The sequence below is a fragment of the Camellia sinensis genome, chromosome 5 (assembly GCF_055761805.1).
Source record: "Camellia sinensis isolate YWXY chromosome 5, ASM5576180v1, whole genome shotgun sequence".
NCBI lineage: Eukaryota > Viridiplantae > Streptophyta > Magnoliopsida > Ericales > Theaceae > Camellia > Camellia sinensis.
In genome coordinates, this window is record NC_138965.1 from 10826286 (window position 1) to 10847853 (window position 21568).

The 21568-nt window shown below is 31.0% G+C and overlaps 1 protein-coding gene and 1 long non-coding RNA gene across 3 annotated transcripts; both read right to left on the bottom strand.

The window, feature by feature from the left end:
- Positions 1 to 4520: 4520 nt before the first annotated feature.
- Positions 4521 to 7973, bottom strand: LOC114258065 (aquaporin PIP2-7). The gene is made up of 4 exons (XM_082868209.1): positions 7567 to 7973; positions 5826 to 6121; positions 5558 to 5698; positions 4521 to 4850 (listed from the first exon to the last, which is right to left on the bottom strand). The coding sequence occupies exons 1-4, from the start codon at positions 7850 to 7852 to the stop codon at positions 4731 to 4733; spliced, it is 843 nt and encodes a 280-aa protein (XP_082724335.1). The 5' UTR covers positions 7853 to 7973; the 3' UTR covers positions 4521 to 4730.
- A 7278-nt stretch (positions 7974 to 15251) lies between these two features.
- LOC145790427 (uncharacterized) lies at positions 15252 to 21334 on the bottom strand. 2 transcript variants are annotated; one of them, XR_014329103.1, is made up of 4 exons: positions 21126 to 21334; positions 20706 to 20940; positions 19410 to 19496; positions 15252 to 15750 (listed from the first exon to the last, which is right to left on the bottom strand). It is a non-coding gene; the product is annotated as an uncharacterized LOC145790427 (long non-coding RNA). The 2 variants fall into 2 exon arrangements; XR_014329102.1 differs by having other exon boundaries at positions 20706 to 21334.
- Positions 21335 to 21568: the final 234 nt, after the last annotated feature.

Consider the following 21568-nt stretch of genomic DNA (forward strand, 5'->3'; position numbering starts at 1 on the left):
ACCAATAATGTGAATGTCCATAGTGTCTCTATAATATCAAAATAACATGACAACATTAATCATGTATTACTCACAACAAATCACAATTAATATTAATATTTACATTAAAAAATAGTCCTACACTAGCATAAACAATGTGAATGTTCACAGTGTATGGTTCTATGAGAAAATATTATTTATCAGCATGCATTTATAATGTGAAAGTTTACATTAACATTTAGTGAGAGATTTTCAAAGAGTAATGATAGAGACCCCAAAAATTCTACCAAAAGTTTTACCAAATATCTCCCATGGGTGTGGGACCCACCCATGCGAGATATTTGGTAAAACTTTTGGTAGAATTTTTGAAGCCTCTAGCATTTTTGATTTTCAAAAGGTAGAAGATTTATGATTTTAGGAATGTGAGATTTTTTTGATGGAATAAATGAGATTTTCTCCACAGGAAATATTTTCTTTATGAAATAAGCGAAATATTTTATTCTTGAAATGTAAAGATTCTTCCTAGAATAAGGAGAGATTTTCTTCATGGAATGAGGGACGGTTGTAATTTTTTTTATTTTGTATTAATTTTAAAATAGAAACATGCACAAAAAGTTGGAAGGGTGATTTGATCATATTATTCTAAACAAGACCTAATGGAATATAAAAAAGATGGATTAAATGGAATATAACAATTAGGAAGAAGACAGTATTAATTTCAAAATAGAAACATGCACAAAAAATTGGAAGGGTGATTTGATCATATTATTCTAAACAGGACCTGATGGAATATTAAAAAAGAAGATGGATTAAATGGAATATAACAATTAAGAATAAGACTTTATGAAAAATCACCCTAAAATAAAAGTTAAAAGTATTTTTTTAATTTTTAAATAATTGTTTTTAAAATTAATTTAAGTTATTTCTATCTAATAAATTATAAATAAAAATTACATTAAACTATTTAATATAAAATTTTAAATTAAAGGGAAAATTATCAGAAAGTCTCATATGGGAATTAGTTACTCCAAATAGTCCCATGAATTTTCTCATACACTGCTAGGTCCTCTTTGTTTTGACAATCTTACCATAAGATCCTATTTTAAATTTTGGTATGATTTAGTGGACGTTTCTACCATTTCTCATTGAGGGACGCCATCTTAGGAAAGTTAGATCCAATTTTTGGATCACGTTTTCCATCACTCTAATGTAAGAGTGTCACACACTAAAAAACTCAGTGTACTTTTAAACAACGTAACACTACTTCAACGTTACACTAAAAGACTCCTCCAACACTATAACGTAACACATTAAAAGATCCCCTTAGTATATTTTTTTTTCCCCCTAAATGTTACACCCCAATAACGTAACACTTCAACACTCCAACGTAACAAACTAAAAAGCTCCTTAGTGTACTTTTCACAAACGTAACACTCCTCCAACATAATACACTGAAAAACTCTTCCAACGTAACACACTACACTAAAAAACTCCTTGTGTATTTTTTTTTCAAATGTAACACTCCTCCAACGTATCAGACTAAAAAACTTCGTAGTATACTTTTTCCAAGCATAACATTAGTGTACTTTCATAAAACGTAACACTCTAATATAATACTAATATACCAAAAAACTCCTTAATATATTTTTCACAAACGTAACACTCCTCCAACGTAACACATTGAAAAACTCCTCAAATGTAACACTATAACATTACACACTACACTAAAAAACTCCTTAGTGTATTTTTTTACAAACCTAAGACTCCTCCATCCTAACATACTAAAAAAATCCCCCAAACGTAACACTTTGATGTAACACACTAAAATAGTCCTTAGTGGTGTAACACACTAAACATACGTTTCGTAGTCATTTTGCTAATCTTCAATTGGCTACGCTGATGCCCCACGCCTCCGCCCACTTACGTTCACAACAAATTTACCTTCTTTGCTCAAACTAGGGTTTCACACAACCAAAAATCCATAAAAATCGAAACAATCTTTTCATAACCAATCCAATAGACATTCCTAAAATTTTCCCCCAATCTCGATTGTGGGACGCAATCACATGAATTTGAAATTTGAATTACGGGAAAACACAACCAATATGACCCAAGGATCCATCACTTCTGGAATGTTCCTTGTTCCCAAATTGAAGTTCACATGTTCCCAATTGTTGGATTAAACCCCACCTTAATATATTGTTATGTGGATCAGGTTGAAGCGCCTAATTTTTTGAAATGGGTTTAATTGAATGTGTTGGTTCCATATGTATATGGGCAAACGGGTCGATGTGGACCCATTACATGACTTCACACTTCACATATGGAACAAATCACATTGACCTGTCATGTTCACACACACCCATCTATTTCGTCCATAATTCGAAACACTAAAACAGTATTAGTATGCTTTTTTCGAAAACGTGAAACAGACGCACCCTAAAATAAAAGTTAAAAAGTATTTTTTAATATTTAAAAAATTATTTTTAAAATAAATTTAAATTATTTTTATCTAACAAATTATAAATAAAAATTACATTAAAATAAGTTGTAATCCTCTATAAAACCAGCGGCTACAAAGTGGCAGAAAAAATTTAGCGGCTTTGGGTTTTCCGGGCCTGGACGAGAGAGAGGTCAGAATTTTGAGGGGCCCAATAGAATTTGAAGGGCAGAGAGACATTTTGACCTGATCTGGTGGATTATCGGGCGTGGCATGGGCCCCACCCATGTTAGGTTCACATCAAACTCTCGTTTATTTACCAACGTGTCTCGTTTGTTTACCAACGTGTCTCCATAACGTTTAGGTATGGCCCCTTTGTTGTCTTTCACGTTTGGCGATTGGTTTGCGCCGGGTGGTGACTCTTATTTATTATTTATTTGAAATTAAGTAAATTGAGAAAAATTAATACTTATCTATTCATTTAGTTAATGGATGTAAATTAAACGGATTGTGCAAGTTAGCGAGTTAATACATATTAGTTTGGCGGTTTAAGATGTGTTTTGAGTCTTTTTTCAAATTATTTTTTAGTAATTCTTTATTATTTTGGATCCAAATTTTTTTATTGTTTATTTTTTATAATAAAAATAAATGTCCAATTTTCATATTTCATAAATCACAAATATAATTATTAAATAAAATGTCATTTTTTTAACACACAAATCATAAAAGCATAGCTTAATATTTTTAAGAGTGTTAGTGGATCAAATTGGATGGTCTTTTATCCGCCATTTATCCAAACTTAGGCGGATTAAGAAAAATATATCCACGTCCATCCACTCCGACTATTGAAATCATCTATTTTATGGCAGATTGATTCGAACCATTTGTTTTTGATGAATGAGGTGGATGCTTGCCCACTTCTACATAGATAGAGACACAAGCACTCTGATAAATATAGTAATTGTAAGTAAGGATGTGTGCGGTGCGATTTGGATGGTTTGAGAGTAAAATTAGAAACCAAATGGTGGATTGACAGATAATCAAATTGCGGTTTCGGGCGGATTAGCTTGAAGAATATTCTTAACCGATTATCAAGTATCTACATAATATATAATATTAATTTGCATAATATTTTTCATATATATAACACAAACTAATTTTGCATAATATTTTTCATATATATAACTATAATTTGTAATAAATTTCACATCTTAAATATTTCTCACACTCATTTTTACTTGGATATTACATTAAAGATTAAAAATAAATATATGTATTAACTATAGCAGACCGGAGTGATTTCAAAAGTATATTATAAATTTTAAAATTTGCGGATCGATAAAGTTTTAACCAATTTGACAGTATTTTACACAATTCTAATTGTAAGTCTTTATAATTTGAAAAATTAAAGTTGCGTAATTTAAACTAATTTAGCAAAGTGACATGATGGTAATATTTGTATTATATATAAATAAATATAAAATGTTTAAGACTCTTCAAATATCTTTTTCTAAATTTATTCTTAATGACTCGGATTCTTGACCAAGGCCTCATGTCTTATTGTTGTGAATACAGTTTTCAATCCCCCTATCTCTTTCATTCTCCCAAAAAAAAAAAAAAAAAAAAAGAAGAAGAAGACATTTGCATATCATTTGTTGATTAAATTAAAAATCTCATAGTTGTGAATACAGCATATCAACCAACTTAAAACCTAACTGTGCTATGAGTCAGTGAATGTGGATTAATAGAATGTTTTAATAGTCTCTAGCATCAACTCTTTTTTTGCAATTAAAATGTCATATTGTATTGAATACTTTATTTTAAAAAATGATAACTGTCAATACAATTATATTATATTCTATACAATTTTGTTTACTTTTTTTACTCTATTAAAAATATTATCACCACATTATTTTAATATAAAATTTTGTATAGTATTTTGTTTGGCAATAAGTTTCCGCCAAAAAAAACCAAAAGGTCTTTACTTGAAGAAGTAGGGGAAAGCAAGGAAGTGGATTAGAAAGGGGGAAGAGGAATTTTTAAGTGCACACAGACTAAACACTACTCTCAAGTCACAACAAATAAATACACAAATCAAAGCTAATAAGAAAAGATTAAAAATTATATGAAAAGATACAAAAGAAAAAAGACAGTTCTCATCACATCCTCTCATACACAGACAAAAACAAAAACAAATAGATAGAGCTGAGAGATGAAGAGATCAGGCAACTCTTTTTTTCTTTTTCTTTGGGGTTATTCTCTCTCTCTCTCTCTCTCTCTCTGGTTCTCTTTCTTTTGGGTTCTTCTCTTTTTAGTTGGTGGGGTTGCTGCGGAAAGATCCCAAAGCTTTAATGGCAGCAGCTCTCAAGATGTACTGATGGTATGCTGCAGCTGCCATGGCTCCCACAAATGGTCCAACCCAGAAGATCCACTGTCCTCACAACGACACAACCAACCAAAACACAAATTACAGCAGCTTATTTGTCTCTGTATAGATCTTCATGTGTATGTGTCACATTTAGATATAATAAAGATGAAAAAGACAAAGCAGAGAAACCGTTTCTGGCAGAGAAAACTATGGGGAGCCTAAGCGGTTTGCTTCGATTAGACTATGTTTGGATTCTTAGTAGAGAAAAGAAAGGAAAAGAAAAGAAATGATTTGTGAAGTTACAAACAAGTGACTAAGATTTAAGAGAGAGAGATTTCTTTTCTTTTCTTTCCAAGTCACTCATTTTCTCTCCAAATCACTCAATCCAAACGAGGTGTTAGGTTGACAGAAAATTTCCCCAACTCTAATATTCATTGGTCAATTGTAGTTTGTTTGAATTGAGTGATTTTGATGAAAATTTGATAAGAGATGATGTTGAAAAATGAGGAGAAAAAGGATTCTTATGCCATTTCTCACCAAGTGAGATTTGGTGCGAAACTAATTGATTGACTACGTATATCTCTAATAATATTAAAATTACCCATATCAAAATAAAAATAAAAAAGAAAAACACATTCCTATTTTCACATGTTTTGCATTCCTAACTATCTAAACAAGACATTCATTTCATTTATTTTGTTGCATAATAATTCAAAAAAAAAAGAAAAAAAAAAAAAAAGAGAGAGTGAGGATTCAGAAAATGAACTTACATGCTGACCCCAGACTTTTTTATTGTTGTAGATAACAGCAGCACCAAAGCTCCTAGCAGGGTTGATCCCAGTCCCAGTAATAGGAATAGTAGCCAAGTGAACCATAAACACTGCAAACCCAATTGGCAGAGGTGCCAAAACCTACACACACACACACACACACACACAAAAAAAACCAACACAAACCCATTCATCTTCAGATTTAGAACCCCCAAAACCTCACTATCTATATATAAGCATCAAAACACAGAAAAGGTGGTGTACTTACAGGGACATGAGAGTCGCGAGCACTCCTCTTGGGATCAGTGGCTGAGAAAACAGTGTAAACGAGCACGAAAGTGCCGATGATCTCAGCACCAAGAGCAGTGCCCTTGTTGTAGCCAGGAGCAATTAAGTTAGCACCACCACCCAGTGAATTGTAGTTGTGTTTCATGAATGCCTTTACTAACCCAACTCCACAAATTGCTCCCAAGCATTGCGCAATCATGTACGACACCGCTCTTATCAGCGACACCTTTCTCGCCAAGAACAGCCCGAACGTCACTGCCGGGTTTATGTGACCCCCTGTTCCATTGATTTACCAAAACAATAAGCCCAAAACAAGTGAGCAGATTGCGATTTTTTTACTTCAGTTTGAGAGAAAATTGATTACCAAACCACTAGTTACTATTTCATAAAATTTAGTAGTTACTATCTAATCATGAAAATTTTGAAACCACAGTTAGATTCCACTTGAAATCACAGTTTTTAGAAATATGCCATTATTCACAGCATGCTTAGGTAATTGTAATGTTTGGTACACAATTTATCTAAAGTGCTTATAATTTTGTTATTAAACAAAAACAACTTAAAATGCTATCCAAAAATTAAATTTACTTTTCAAACTCAACCATATATATTCTCTAATCATCAACCAATATACATCACTAAGCCTGAAAATGAAACTTATATATAGAATTTTCCTAATTTAAATAAATTGAAAAAAAAAAATTATTATTTACAACTTTGACCAATTTTTAACTTTCACTAAATTACACTAAATAAATCTAATCACCTTGTTTCGTTATCTCTGTTTCTTCCAAAAATCAAGCTTTTTTTCCGTCTTTTTTTTTTAAGTTAAAAAAATTTAACATTTTATACAAAATTTTTATTTTTTAAACATACCTAATCTAATATAGATCCACTTAAAAATATAATATTTGCAAAGAAAAAAAAAAACTTCAAAAAATTCATCAAATAAAAAAACGAAAATATTGTATTCAATGAGTTTTTTTTTAAAAAAAAAAATTGTATAAGTTTTATATTTTTTGAATATATCAAAATAAAAAAATACTAAAAATATAAATTAAAAACCTAGAAATTATTTGGGAAAATTTACTCATAAGTCCTAGTTTCTGAAAAGTTAAACCATTTAGTCCTAAAAGTTTTCTTATGCTCCATTTAGTCTCATTTGCACATCAATCTAATGTTTGAAACATTAATCTGATGTTCGAAATCTAATGTTCGAAACATTAATCTGATGTTTGAAATATAATGTTTGAAACATTAATCTGATGTTTGAAACATTGTAATGAGACCTTTCAGTCTATAAGAAAACTTTTAGGACTAAACAGTGTATAAATTATTAATTTGGAATTTATTGGTGCATCCCCCAATTATTTGACATAGTACACTTTTTATTTTTTATATATTTTTTATATCACATCACATTTAAATTTTTCTATAAAAGTTAAACGGAGACTTTTATTTAGATCATTCTAACAAGCTCTTAAAAAACTGTTTTTAAAAACTCGAAACTAACAAACAGATTACTCACAAATTTACTCAATCATCCAGTAATATGTCGCTTTTTTTAAATAAAACTTTTAGAACTAATTTGACTACTATATGCATCATCAACATACTTGCACACCCATTTTTCTTCAATTGAAATAATTTAAAAAAAGTCATACTCCTACGATTAAATGGTTGGATCGGAGGAGTAGATTATGGAGGGTATAACGGATTACCGGAGATGCCAGCGGTGCAGTAGACGAGGACGAAGATCATGCCGCCGAAGGACCATGCGATGCCGAGGATTCCGACGCCGTCGCATGGTCCGGTTTGCTTCTTGTGACCGATGACTGTGGCGACAGTGACGTAGAGGAAGAGGAGTGTGGCTATGAACTCTGCGATCACTGCTCTGTAGAATGACCACAGCTTCAGCTCCGCCATGTCCATCAGCGGTGCTGGTGGTGGATCCACGTAGTCCTTTCCATGCTGTGTTTGTCCTTCTTCGCTCACTTCTTTCGACATCTTCTCTCTCTCTCTATGCGCCTATCGTATGTGACTGGCTAAGCTGGGAATGGAATGAGGAGTGGGGGTCTGGTTTTAAGAAGCGGAGAGGAGGGGTTGGAAAATGGAGCATTTATGGATAAAGTTAAGGGCTTTTTTGGGAATTACTATTATATGGGTTTTATTTTTTTTTCTTCAAACAGGCATATTAGGAAGAATTGGGATCCTCCCCTTGAGCCCCCTCCTTCATTCTCTCCTTGCATGGGCCTTCGGGTCTACTTTGAGGCCCAGTTTTGATAATCCGAACCGTTCATATTTTTAGATTTATTCAGTATATCATACCTGTAAAAAATCAAGTTGATCGAATATCATAAAGTATGTGTTCGGAAAACTGTTTATTAAAAAATAGTTTGTAGTCCCAATTTTCTGAACGCATACTTTCTGATATCCGATCAACTTGATTTTTTACAGGTATACTATACTGAATAAATCTAAAAATATGAACGGTTCAGATTATCAAAACTGGGCCTCAAAGTGGACCCGAAGGCCCCTGCAAGGAGGGAATGAAGGAGGGGGCTCAAGGAGGGGATCTGGACTCTATTAGGAATCTCAAATAATTTATCAAACTTTTTATATAGGCGTGGGATCCACACATATGTGGGCTTGTGTGGGTCCTATACTTGTGACAAGTTTGGTAAAAAATTTAAAACATTATTGGGAATTCATAATATTTCTTTTTTCAAATTTTCATCTTAACAATAACTTATCAGTAGTGCTACATGCACCAATTAATGTACAAATTAGTATACCAACACTGGTTATAACATTTTTAGAGTAATGCTAGAGACACCAAATATTCTACTAAAAGTTTTACCAAATGTCTCATATGGGTGTGGGACCTACACAATGTGGGTCTCATGTGGGTCCCACACCCATGTGAGACATTTGGTAAAACTTTTGATAGAATTTTTGAGACCTCTAGCATTTTTGGATTAGAAAACTTGAAAGGGTATGATGAATTGTATTTATTAAGAGACATGATTACGTAGCAATTCTAGACCAACCAATCACTTTGTTTGGTTTTAGTTTTTAGAATTCTCTAATATATATATATATATATATATTTGTTTTCACGGATATTTTAAAAATATTTTAAGCAAGTTTTTTAAAAAATTTTAAACACATATAACATAAACACACTTAAAAAATATAATATTTATGAAAAAAATCTTTAAAAAAACTCATTAAATATCAAAAATACAAAAAAATATATATGAAAATTTTGTACTTTTTTTTCGTATTTTGGTGTATTTATTAATTCTTTAAAATATTTTTTCACAAATATTTTACTATTTAGATACATCTAAATAATGTGTATCTAAAAAAAAAAAAAATTGCTTAAAATTTTGAAAATTTCACTAAAAACAAAAAAATACGAAAAATAAAAAACTCAATTTGCAGAAAATTGAATTCAAAAAATAGAAACCAAACACACTGAATAATTTTTCCATCTCAAGTTGAGAAGAAATTTTGGACTTAGTAGACTCATTTTGGAATTAATTTTGGTGATCTGAATCGTTCATTTTTTAAAACTAGTTGAATACAATATATATGTAAAAAATTAATATAATTAGATTTTAGTAGATATATAGTTAAATTATATTTATATTTTAAAAAATGACGATAAATATAGGGCATTTTGGCAAACTAGTAAAAAGCCAACTTTTTGATTTTTTGACTTTTTTGGATCACATCATCTTTCTATTTTTTTATACAAAAAATCAAAATAGTCAAAAAAAAATCAAAAAGTCAACTTTTTATCATCTTCTTAAAACATCGCATAATTTTAAGAATAGTCATTCATTTTTTGTAATACAAATATTATTCAAATATATAGCCATCAATATCCAGTCATCTTAATTTTTTTGCATCAATATTCTACTCAACGAATCCTAAAAAATGAATAGTTTATATCATCAAAATCGATCCCAAAATGAGTTTATAAAGTCCAAATGACCAACTTGATAGAAATCCAAACCCTTATAATATAATGTAATCTATATATAGATTAGAGAGTATTGTTTGAGCTTGTGAGGCTTATTATATGTTTTATTTCGATAATTTGAACGGTTTATTTTATCAAATTCTTCATATACTTCTTTCACACAAAAAATTAGATTAATCTGATAGTCAATATTTAATTCATTATGTTTGTTGCAAAAAAAAAAAAAAAATCTTTTTTATAAGAAATATAATTATCAACTTTTTTTTAACAAACTTAATAAATTAAATAAATTATGATAATTATATATATAGAATTTTTTTATATAAATAAAATATACAAAATAACTTGTCGAAATAAAAAATAATGATTGAGACCTCCACCCCTATAAGACCCTCATAAGACCACTACAAATCTGAATCACTAATAATGTGAACCTCATACATATATGAATAGGCACCACATATACATAGAGGGTTAGAATTATTTGGGAATATGGGAACATCTCCAAAAAAATCCCAAACATTTTCCTAAAATAAATAATTCAAATCATTCAAACCAAACCTATAAAATGTTCTAGGGGTCCAACATCACGTTTCAACATAGATTTTGGAATTTAGCAATATCATAAATATAAAAAATAAATATAAAATGGGACACAACTCTTATAAGCAGCGATTATTGTGAATCTCACCCGCTCTAAAACGATTGTATCTCACTTTATGATTAATTTTATTTGTACATAAACTTACTCTTTGGACTGCACATAGAGAGGTCTTGTTTAGAAAATTGACTATTTTAATTAATTATTTAATTATTTTAACCTAACAAAAATGGTTATGTTTGAAAAATTCGTTAACTTTTTTTAAAAATGATTTGATAATTATAAAAAAAAAATTATGAATTAAATATCATATTTTATTTTATTTTATTTTTTAATAAGTTATTTTGAGGGAGGGGTGGTTTGTTTTAGAGAGAGAATGGTGAGTGGGACACGAGAGATACACAGAGACCATGTGATGGCTAATCATGTGTGTGTGTTTTTTTGGGGTGGGGGATACTTTTGATGTTAGTTAGGCCTGAGCCTGAATCGTCAGCCTGGCATCCAACCAACCAAAACCCACCCCCTACAACGGTTACTTTTATTTTACTTTCTCTCTCTCTCTCATTAGGAGCATCTATTAGAGTTGATCACATAATATAAAACAATTAAGGAGCAAAACAATTATTAATCTCATTAGTTATGGTGAATTAAATAAACCCCAAATATTATACTCAATTTTTAAATCTAATTATGTGAGAGTCTATTAACTCTCTAATATATTATTTAATTATTAATTAATCATCTTACTTATAAGCGGATATAAAAAACAGGCTTATATATCATTTTTCTTAGATAAATATTACATTTCTTATTTGGTGATCAAACACTAATATCATGTTGTGAATGAAGAGGGAAGTAAGGTAGATTATTAAAAGGTCATTTATGTGTAATAAAAACAATAATAAAAAAAAAATAGGAGCATCTCTTGAAATGATTTGTCTAAAAATAATTCATAAAAAAAGAATCAAGAATATCAAAAGTTATTTAAATTATATGCTTTGGCTCAAAGCAAATGCTTATATCATCTGTCGAAGAGATTTGTTTGGTTTATTTTTGGGAGAGTTATTTTTGAAAAAAATTTGAAAGAATTGTTTTAGAAATTTTTTTGATTTGTTTAGTTGTATATTTTGAAAGTAGTTTTGGAGTCTGAGAGTTTGAGATGATTTGATATTTTGTTATAATTGAGTAGATGTGTGTGAGAGAAAAAGTGATTGAGAATGAGAGAGGAGAAAGAAAAAGTGATTGATTGATGTGTAAGAGAGAGACAATAATTTTTGAAATTTTTTCAGAAAAATCTCAAACCAAACAATTTTTAAATTTTTTTTTTTTAAAACTCATCTCTAAAACTCAAACCAAACATACCCGTTATTTCTTAGATTTCTAATATTTATAGTTAATTTAATAATTAATTCTTTGTCAGTAAATTTATTGTTTAAACTAACAATTTAGTTATCCCAATGAATTTAACTTTAAAATATTTGACACATGTTCTTCGGTGAAATTGACTACTGTTAGTGAGAATTGGACCAACGCTTCACCCCAAGAAAAAAAAAATATTAATAATAGTAAGAATGCACTCCTAACATTCTTAGTAGTAGTTTTTAATTTTTAATTTTTAATTTTTAATTTTTAATTACAAGTATTTTGCTATTACTTATCTGTGGAAACACTTTGCCCTTTATCAAGTAGTGGAATTATTGATAAAGGTGTCTTTTAGTCTGTCCATTGTATAGTCCATTCAAAGGCAGTTTGTCCTTATCGGTTATGGTACTATTTTAATAAGAAGTCCCAAATCAAATTGAATGGACAAATGCAAGGGACATGGAAGAGAATGCGTGGTCTATAAGAACATCTTCAATGTTGAGTTAAATTTTTTATTAAGGGTTAGTTTGAAATGTCTTAAAAATATATATATTTTGTCTTTTTATAAAAAGATGTACAGAAAAGTAGAAAGTTGATGTGATGAAAAAAAGATAAAAAGATAGATTATATAGTTCATGCCAAACCAACCCTAAATTTGAATAAAAAAAGTCAATTTTCTCAATCTGATACCATTTATTCTAACTGTGTATCAAAAGGGAAGTGGTCGATCGGTTGGTTGACCGGCCGGTCGACCGATAAAGCAAATAATTTTATTTTTTTTTACTTGTTTGAACCTTTTTGACCGGTTTGAACCTACCTATTTAAAAGGAAACTGGTTGACCGGTTGGTCTACCAGCTGGTTGACTGGTTGGTCTCCTCTAACGGTCACGCACAGTAATTTGGTAAAACATGTATTCTGTTCTCAATTTGATGATTTTTTTGTTCAATTCTCATTTTGATACCAGTTTGGTGAAACCGTTAGAGCTCCAAAAAGTATATTTTTCACCAAATTTCAAATCTAATGCCAAGTTTACTAAACCGTTGGAGATTGTTTAAACCCATTAATTATTTAATTTCATTTTAAAAATTAAATTAATTACATGTGCATTTCACAATGTTAGTTGTCATCTTCCATCCCAAGTTTTTATTTTATGAATTGTGTTTTCGTCATTTGTCTCATCAATTATAAGATATGATTTTTTTAAAATTAAAAACAATTAATTCTACTATTATAAATACTTTTTTTTTAAAACTCAATTGAAAATTATGATTATAAATACTTAATATAGAAGGAAATAGTTTTTGAGATAGATTTATCTTTCACTACAAGGAAAATATTATAAACCCCAAATAATTTATTAAATTTTTTATCAATCCTCTCATATGAGTGTGAGACTTACACAAATCTACATGTGTAGGTCTCATGCCCATGTAAAAAATTTAGTAAAAAAATTAATAAATTATTTGAGATCTTTAATATAACTCTCAGTACAATTTTCCAATCGTCTTTCACTTATTTAAAACAGCCGTGATCCATACACCCAGTGGGGGTCGCGCCCCCAGTGACGTGGCGCGCCCCCACTGGCTGAAAACTTAAAAAAAAAAAAAAAAAAAAACATTTTTTTTTTTAGACCAATCCGAGGCCGACACCTCACTGGGGGTCGACCCCAGTGGGGTATGAAGCTTTTTTTCTATTTAAAATTCATTCCATTATTCCTAATATGCATTTAGCAATATAATCATTTTCAAAATTGTAATATTTTTTTTATATTTATTGTTTTATGTACTTGATGTTCAAACAAAATGAGCTCTTAGCCTCCGTTTGGATACTTGTTTCGCTAAAATAACCATATAAGATAAAATAGATTATCTTAGTCATATAAGATAAAATATTATATTTAAATCATAATTATTTTTTTTTTCTCTCACAAAAATTAAAAAATTCAAAAAATCTATACCAAAAGAGACCTCTTAGCCTCAAACTAAAATAATTAAAAAATCAACTCACATCCTAAACTAGCAATGTGTTTTTGTACTAGTTGGTAATTTAATTTGAGGCCTCGTTTGGAAACAGGCTAATTTAGTAACTTTTTGACTATTTGGTTAAAATATGTGCTAAAAAAAATTAGTATGTTTGGGATGAATTTTTGAATTTTTACGAAAAGATATGTAAAAAGTAGAGAGAAAATAGAATTTTTAACTTTTTAATATGAATTATTGACTTTTTGACTATTTTAATAACTTTTTGATTTTTCGACTAAATCAACTTGTTACCAAACCAGACCTGACTATCCGAACAAACCCAATGCTAATACCAATGTGTACGGTATTGTAGTTATATATTGTACAAACTACGTAACTAATTATCAAACAACCAATAGTTCAATCAGCTTTATTGGAAAGAGAGAAGAAATGCATTTACAATTTTGTTTTGCGCCATGAAGAATGTGACTTTCATTTGCCCTCTTTATCTTTGGTTAATTTTTTTTTTCTTTAAATTTTTTTTTTTTTCAGTTTAACCTTTTATATTTTAAGTGTTTTTTAGTTTATTCTTAAGATTAATTTCTATTAAAAATTAGACAAAAAATAACATATTAACAATAATATGATATAAAAATATTTTACTATATATAACTCACATATCTGACATAAACTCAAATCACAATATAATAATTTATTTTTATATTATATGACAATTATCATGACATTTTTTATCTAATTTTAAGCAGAAATTAACCTTAGGAATAACTGGAAAAAAAAAATTGAAACTTGAAGAGCTAAAGTGAGAAAAAAAATTTTAAAGATCAAAGAGAAAAAGTGATCAAACATAAAAGGGGTAACGTGTAATTTATCCTAACTTGAATTTAGTAAAGTGAGAAAAAATAAATTTTAAAAATCAAAATAAAAAAATGACCAAATATAAAAATGGCAACATGTAATTTACCCTAACTTGAATTTGGTAAGTTTGATCCTTTAAAGCAAACTGAAAAAAGGGGAAATTGTGTGTTTGGTTTGTGTTTTGAAATATGTTTTTTGAAGAAAATTTCTAAAAATATGTTTGATTAATAATTTTCTTAAAAAAATTCTAAAATTACTTATCTTTCTATTACACATTAATCAATCATTTTTTCTCTCTTCTCTTTTATTCTCAATCACTTTTTCTCTCTTACATATATCTACTCAACTACAACAAAATATCAAATTATTCTAAACTCCTAAACTCCAAAACTATTTTTAAAATATACAACCAAACAAACTAAAAAAATTTCTAAACTCTCCTCAAATTTTTTTTTTTTTAATTTATCTCAAAACATAAACCAAACACACCCTCCATCTCCGTAAGGTAAATAAAAAAATATTACACAGGCATAGTTACATAGAGAATTACACTCTCACACCTTTTTTTTTTTTAATATTCAAAAGAGAAATTAAACAACAAGTGCAGTGTTACAACACAAACAGAGAGGGCAAATGACTAATCCCTCACCGAATTCGCAGATACCAAATCTGCTACAAGAAAGGAAGTTACATTGCTTAGAGGTTCCTCGAGAAAGATTAGGTGCTTGTTTTTTACACCAATGTTGGCTAGTGTATCAGCACATTGATTGGCTTATCTTAGCACATACTGAACGGTGCATCTACATTTTTTCAGTATAAAATTTCCATATTTAATCAGTGCTTTGTAAGGATGAGTTCCTTCCGCTCCATCACTGATTAGTTTCATTGCAGTTTGGGAGTCAGTTTCTATCTGTATGTCATTAAGCCCCTTTTGCATGATAATGGTTAGGCCTCTATATAGTCTCCATAGCTCAGTTTCTAGGTTGGTGTAGTTACCTAGGTATCCATAATACACCCATATACAGCTTCCAGCTTCGTTTCTAAGCAGACCTCTATATCCTAATTGTCCAGGATCACCCTTGGAATATCCATTAGTATTTAGCTTGAGTTTACCTGCAAGAGGAAGAAGTCAAGTAGTTAGTCTAGGTTCCAAATAGTTTGGGCTGAGTATGTTATTGAAGGCAGGTTAAGTTTCTTAGGCCCGCTTCAGGATTGAACAAATGGTGATGTGAGAGGGGGAATTAAGGTTATCAAACACTTTTTCATTCCTCTTTTTCCAAATAGTCCATAATGCTGTCAAGAATATGGTAGGCCATTTAGCTTCTGCCAGTTGGTCATTGATTTTCATGTTGGTTTTGATCTATTCTGCTAAAGTTTTGTTGTTCCCATAGTGCCACCAGTTAGTGTCTTTAAGCTTTATCCAAATGGCTTTTACTTTAGAGCATCCTCTAAGTAGGTGGTCTATGTCTTCCATAGTTCTAAATATCGGCCGATACGCTACGTATCGGCCGATACGTATCGGAAAAATGGTGTGCCGCGACGGATACAGGCCGATATACCACTGAGATTAAAAATCGCAGGAGTATCGGCCGAGTCCCGGTACGTATCGGCCTGTAAGTGTTACACAAGCCGTTACACAAGCCGCGACGGGCCGATACTCACCGGTTCGGACCGGTACGGGAAAGAAAAAGTTGAAAAACCTTTAAAATGATTTTTAAAATTTCACCACCGCGACACCCGATTCCCGATATGTACCGATCGTTACTACCGATACCGATACTCCGCGATCGATACCGTTACGTTACCCGATACCGCGATTTAGAACCTTGATCTTCCCTTGCTGTCTTACATCTGAGGCAGGTATCTGTATCAGATAGGTTCCTGATGAGCCGAATTTGGTTTGTTAATAATATGCCATGCATTACCAACCAGTGGAAACTTTTTAGTCTTTGAGGAACTTTAATTTTCCAAATACATTGCCAATCCTGCCCATTGTCTTCTTGTTCAGAAATAACCTTGTAAGTTGCTGAAGTTGATTAATTACCATCAGAAGAACCCTGCCATATAGGAGTATCCATGAAGGTTACAAACCTGGGTCTGTATGTATTCAGAATAGTGTCCTTGTCCTGTTGGGAGATCAGGTCTTGCATTGGTGTAAGGTCCCAACCTCCTTCATTATCAAGGATGGAGCTGACCCGTGTTGTATCATTGATGTGAGGTCCATGACGGTTATGGCAAAGGAGATGCGAACCACATCACCAATCAGTCCAGAGTGAAATGTTTTCTCCATTACCTACACTCCATTTGATATTCTTTTCTAGCACATAACGATTCCGGTTTGACCCGACCTTTGTTGTATTCCGGACTCGGGTCTCATGGTTTAATATTGTTATTATGTTTTTTTCCTCCTTTCACCCTTTGAGTTTGAGTTTTGGAATGTCTTGGATGTGTTTGGAATGCCAAGGGCTTTAAATGTACTGAGCTAGGCTCACTTTTGTGTAACCAAGAAATGACTTGGAAAGATGTATGCTTATAAGGCATATGAGTATATGTTTAGTTTTAATTCTCTTAACATTTCAACACATGCTATAAATTCATGATGAATATTTGTGAATATATAATGCATGTGTTAATTTTTGTAAACGAACTATAATGAATGAATGTACCTTGTTTCTATTATTCCTCCACTTGTGAGTTGGATTTATTATATTATTTTAGAGGCGTTACATCTCTGTTCCTTATGATGTTTTTCCATGTGTGAGATGCTTTTCTTTTGTTAGGCCAACTGGACATGGTGTGCTTTGTGAGGTATTTTGATTTAAGGATTAAGCACCAAAGATCTACAGAATTGCTTACAACTTTCCATCCCAGCTTAGTAATTAGGGTAGAATTGTGTTCTCTTGCCTTTCTAATGCCTAGGCCCCCTTGTTTCTTACTTTTGTAGACATTTTTCCGGTTGACTAAATGAACTTTCTTAGCATTTTTCAGTGCTTCCCCAGATGAAATTCCTGTTAAGCCTATCAATTTTGTCATAGATATTCCTAGGAAGTTCCATAGTCTACATCAAGTGGTTAGGAATGGCAAATGTGACAAATTTAATAAGGGTGGTTCTTCTTGCAAGGGATAAGTTCTTGGTTTTCCATTCAGACAACTCACTTGACATCCTTTCTATGATATCTTTGGTGTGGAGATTGGTAATTCTGCCATGTAGGAGGGGGGGTTTCCAAGGTATTTGCCCAAGTCATTGGTTAAGGGCATGCCACATTTGTAGTTTAGCGGAAGAGCTTCTCTTCTGGAGATTTTGGGGGGAGACATACATTTTTGACTTCTGGAAGTTGATTTTTTGTCCAGATATTTCACAAAATTCAGAGAGAACTTCCATGATACAATCACAATTATTTCTGTTAGCCTAGAATTAAGTGATCTACAAAGAAAAGATGGGAGATAGGTGTGCTATTTTTGGATGCTTTGAGGTTTGTCCAGTCACCACTAGTAGTTCTGAGATTGATCATGTTAGATAAGTTTTCCATACAAAGAGCAAAGAGATATGGAGATAGAGGATCTCTTTGTCTAAGTCCCCTCCCCACAAGGATGTTAGGGAGGGTCTATTCATTCTAAATAATAGAAGAACTGACGTTAGAAATACAATTCATAATAATAGTAATCCAATTAGGCTCAAGTTTAAACTCCCTGAGCGTGTGAAGAATAAAATTCCAAGGAATGCGATCATAAGCTTTTTCAAGATCTATACCACCATTGGTGCCTTTTTTATTTCTAAGAGTGTGAATAATCTCTTGGGTTATGATGATGTTATCAGTGGTAGTTTGACTAGTAATGAAACTGTTCTGATTAGAACTAATGAGGTCAGGGAAGAAGGTCTGATGCGATTGACAATGATTTTAGTGATGGTTTTGTAGAGGACATTGCACAGGCTTATAGGTCGAAATTGTTTGATGGATTCAAGGTTCTTGAGCTTGGGGATAAGGACAATCAGAGTTTCATTGATCTCCTAAGGGATGTTTTTAGTATGGAAGCAATGTTTAATGAAATTTCCAACAGAAGGGCCAACAGTGTTCCAGAGCTTGTGATAAAAGACAACTTGGAGACCATCTTTACCTGGGGTTTTGTAGGCTTTTATGTTTTTAATGGCATTTCAAATCTCAAGGTTGCTAATAGGGGTGCTAAATCTATCGTTGTCTTCTCTAGTAAAGGTAACCTTAGCAATGTTAATTCAATTTTCCAGTCTGAGAGTTTCCTCATGCTTGAACATGTCGGTGAAATGGTCAATGGTATGAGTTTAAAGGTTATCAGTGTTAGTTATCCAATTACGTCCCTCATCTTTGAGAACGTTGATTTTTAATTTCCTGCATTTGTTAAGGGTGGATATATGAAAAAATCTAGTGTTTCTATTCTCCAAAGCAAGCCACTTCACTCTAGATTTTTGAAACCAAAGCAGTTCTTCTTGAAAGAGGGTTGCATTATATTGAGTTATGAGATCTTTCTCAAGTAAGAAAAGGTCATGAGAGTAAAATTGGGCTTGGGATTTTTGAAGTCCTTCAATGCAGGTAAGTAAATTTCTCTTTCTTTTAAAAATGTTCCCAAAGGTTTCTTTATTCCAAGTTTTCACATTATGAGTGAAGTCATTAATCACATTAATAAGGTTTGATCCATATTCCACCAAGATTTTTGAACAACATCAATAAAGTTGGGATGACATAGCCAAGTTGCTTCAAATCTAAAAGGTCTATTTAGAGGGTTGAGAGGATGCATACCTTGACACTCTCACACCTTTTGAGTTGCATTTCACTATAAGAAGTTGCATCCTCTATGTTTTACAATTTTTTTTTTGGATATTTTACCTGCATTGTTATTTTCCAATAAAATAGGACAAATAATATATTAGTGTCTGACAAAAATAATAATTAAAAAAATGATAAATATTAATAATTATAATTATAATATTTTTATTAACGTGTAATAATTTTTAAACATTATCACTGAATGGTAATTTTAAGCTACAAGCTTAGTTTGACCAAAATGTTTATGAGACAATGGGTCTACAAATTCAAAAAATAAAATAAAAAATTTGCACAGAAATTCAAATATAAGGCTAAGATTTGTTTGTTTATGGTGTGATCTCACCACAAAAAAAAAAAAAAAAAAAAAGAAGAAGAAGAAGATTAACAGAGGTCATTGATATAAAATTATGATTTTTTTTCTTTTTCTTTTTTAGACTAGATTATACCTTTATGAGAAGGTTGAGATGTAAATTTTTCTTTCTCGTTACTTATTTATATATTTTACATAGAAGAAACTACTCGACATGATTCTCGCCTTTTTGTAAAAATGTGATTCATTTTTCACTAATTTGTAGTTCTTCCAATAAAATAAAAATATCATGATCTTATTTTTTAAAGATTTTGTTAATTTGTGTTGTTAGAATGCATCTTAAGAAATTTGAAATACTTATACATTTTGGGGTGTTTTGGCAACACACTAAAAAAAGCTAAAAGTCAACTTTTAATCCATTTTGAATTATATCACCTCTCAAATAAAATAGTGAAAAAAGCTAAAAAAAAGTCAAAAAACTAATTTTTAACCATCTTCCTAAAACACCCCTTTGTATAACAATAATGTGCAAACTCTTTTTGTTTTTTAACATGTGCCCATACAACACACATTAATAAGATTTAATTTTTTATGATAAATGTTAACAAGTGTCTCCTATATGTATTGTTTAATGTTGGGAAGTGTGTAAAAAATATCTTAAAAATATGTAAAAAAAATTAAAAAGTGTATTGATTTCAGTAAAAGTACATTAAATTTAATGAAAAGTATCTTATACTCTTCAATTTTTTTGTTATTCACTTGTGCCTTGAAGGCATTGTTAGCAAGACTTTTTTTTTTTTTTAAATCTTGTTAATAAAATGCTTAAAGCATTATACATTCTTTTTTACACTTACTTGGATATGGAATGTATAATATTTTTAATTTTTTTAATATCTCTTTTATAGAAACATATTAACCAAATTCTTAATAGTAAACATTATAACAATTATATAACCAACCTCGTTACGTAGTTTGAAATGCTCGTGGCTCGATTGGCCCGAAAATCAAAACGACATCATTTTGATTTTTTTTTTTTTCTCATTTGTCTGAAGATCTAAAGATTGAAGAAGAAGAAGAATAAGCTGGTCGCTGGTGAACACAGAGACAACATCTTTATCAACATCATCTTCATCAACACATCATCATCAGCCAACAATTTTTTTTTTCCCCCTTTCACCTTCAGATCTGGATATACTAGAAAAAAAAAAAAATCAAGAACAAAATCTTCATCAACACATCATCATCATCAACAACAACAACATTTTCATCAACATCATCATCATCAACACATCATCTTCATCTTCAGAGCCCAAAAAAAAAAAAAAAAAAAAAAAAAGAAAAACACAGAGTCTGAAAGTGGCGCCATCACCGTTGCTCACCATCGCAAATCCTCCATCACCGTCGCCCGCCATCGCCGTCGCATCCTTCATCACCATCACCCCGCCATCACCGTCGCCTCTCTCTCTCTCTCTCAGTTTCCGTCTCTCTTCTCTCTTCCTTTGTCTTTCTTCCTCTCTCTTTCTCTTGCCCTCCCCTTTTATTTCAGATATAAAACGAAAAAAAAAAATTTTGCCAAAACGACGTCGTTTTGGCATTCGGGGCATTCGAGCCGTTCAATTTCGAACTCTCACGCATTTCTCTTATACAAATAAATAAAAAAATTGTGAAAACCCACTTTTCGATGCCCATTAAGCTTTATAGAATTCAAAGTTTTGAATCAACAAAAATAAAAAATAAAAAAATTCAAAGTTAAATTTTCCCTTTTTTCAAGATATAAGTCAAAATCAAAATAAAAAATGGACAAAATTTTGCACCTTCTTGT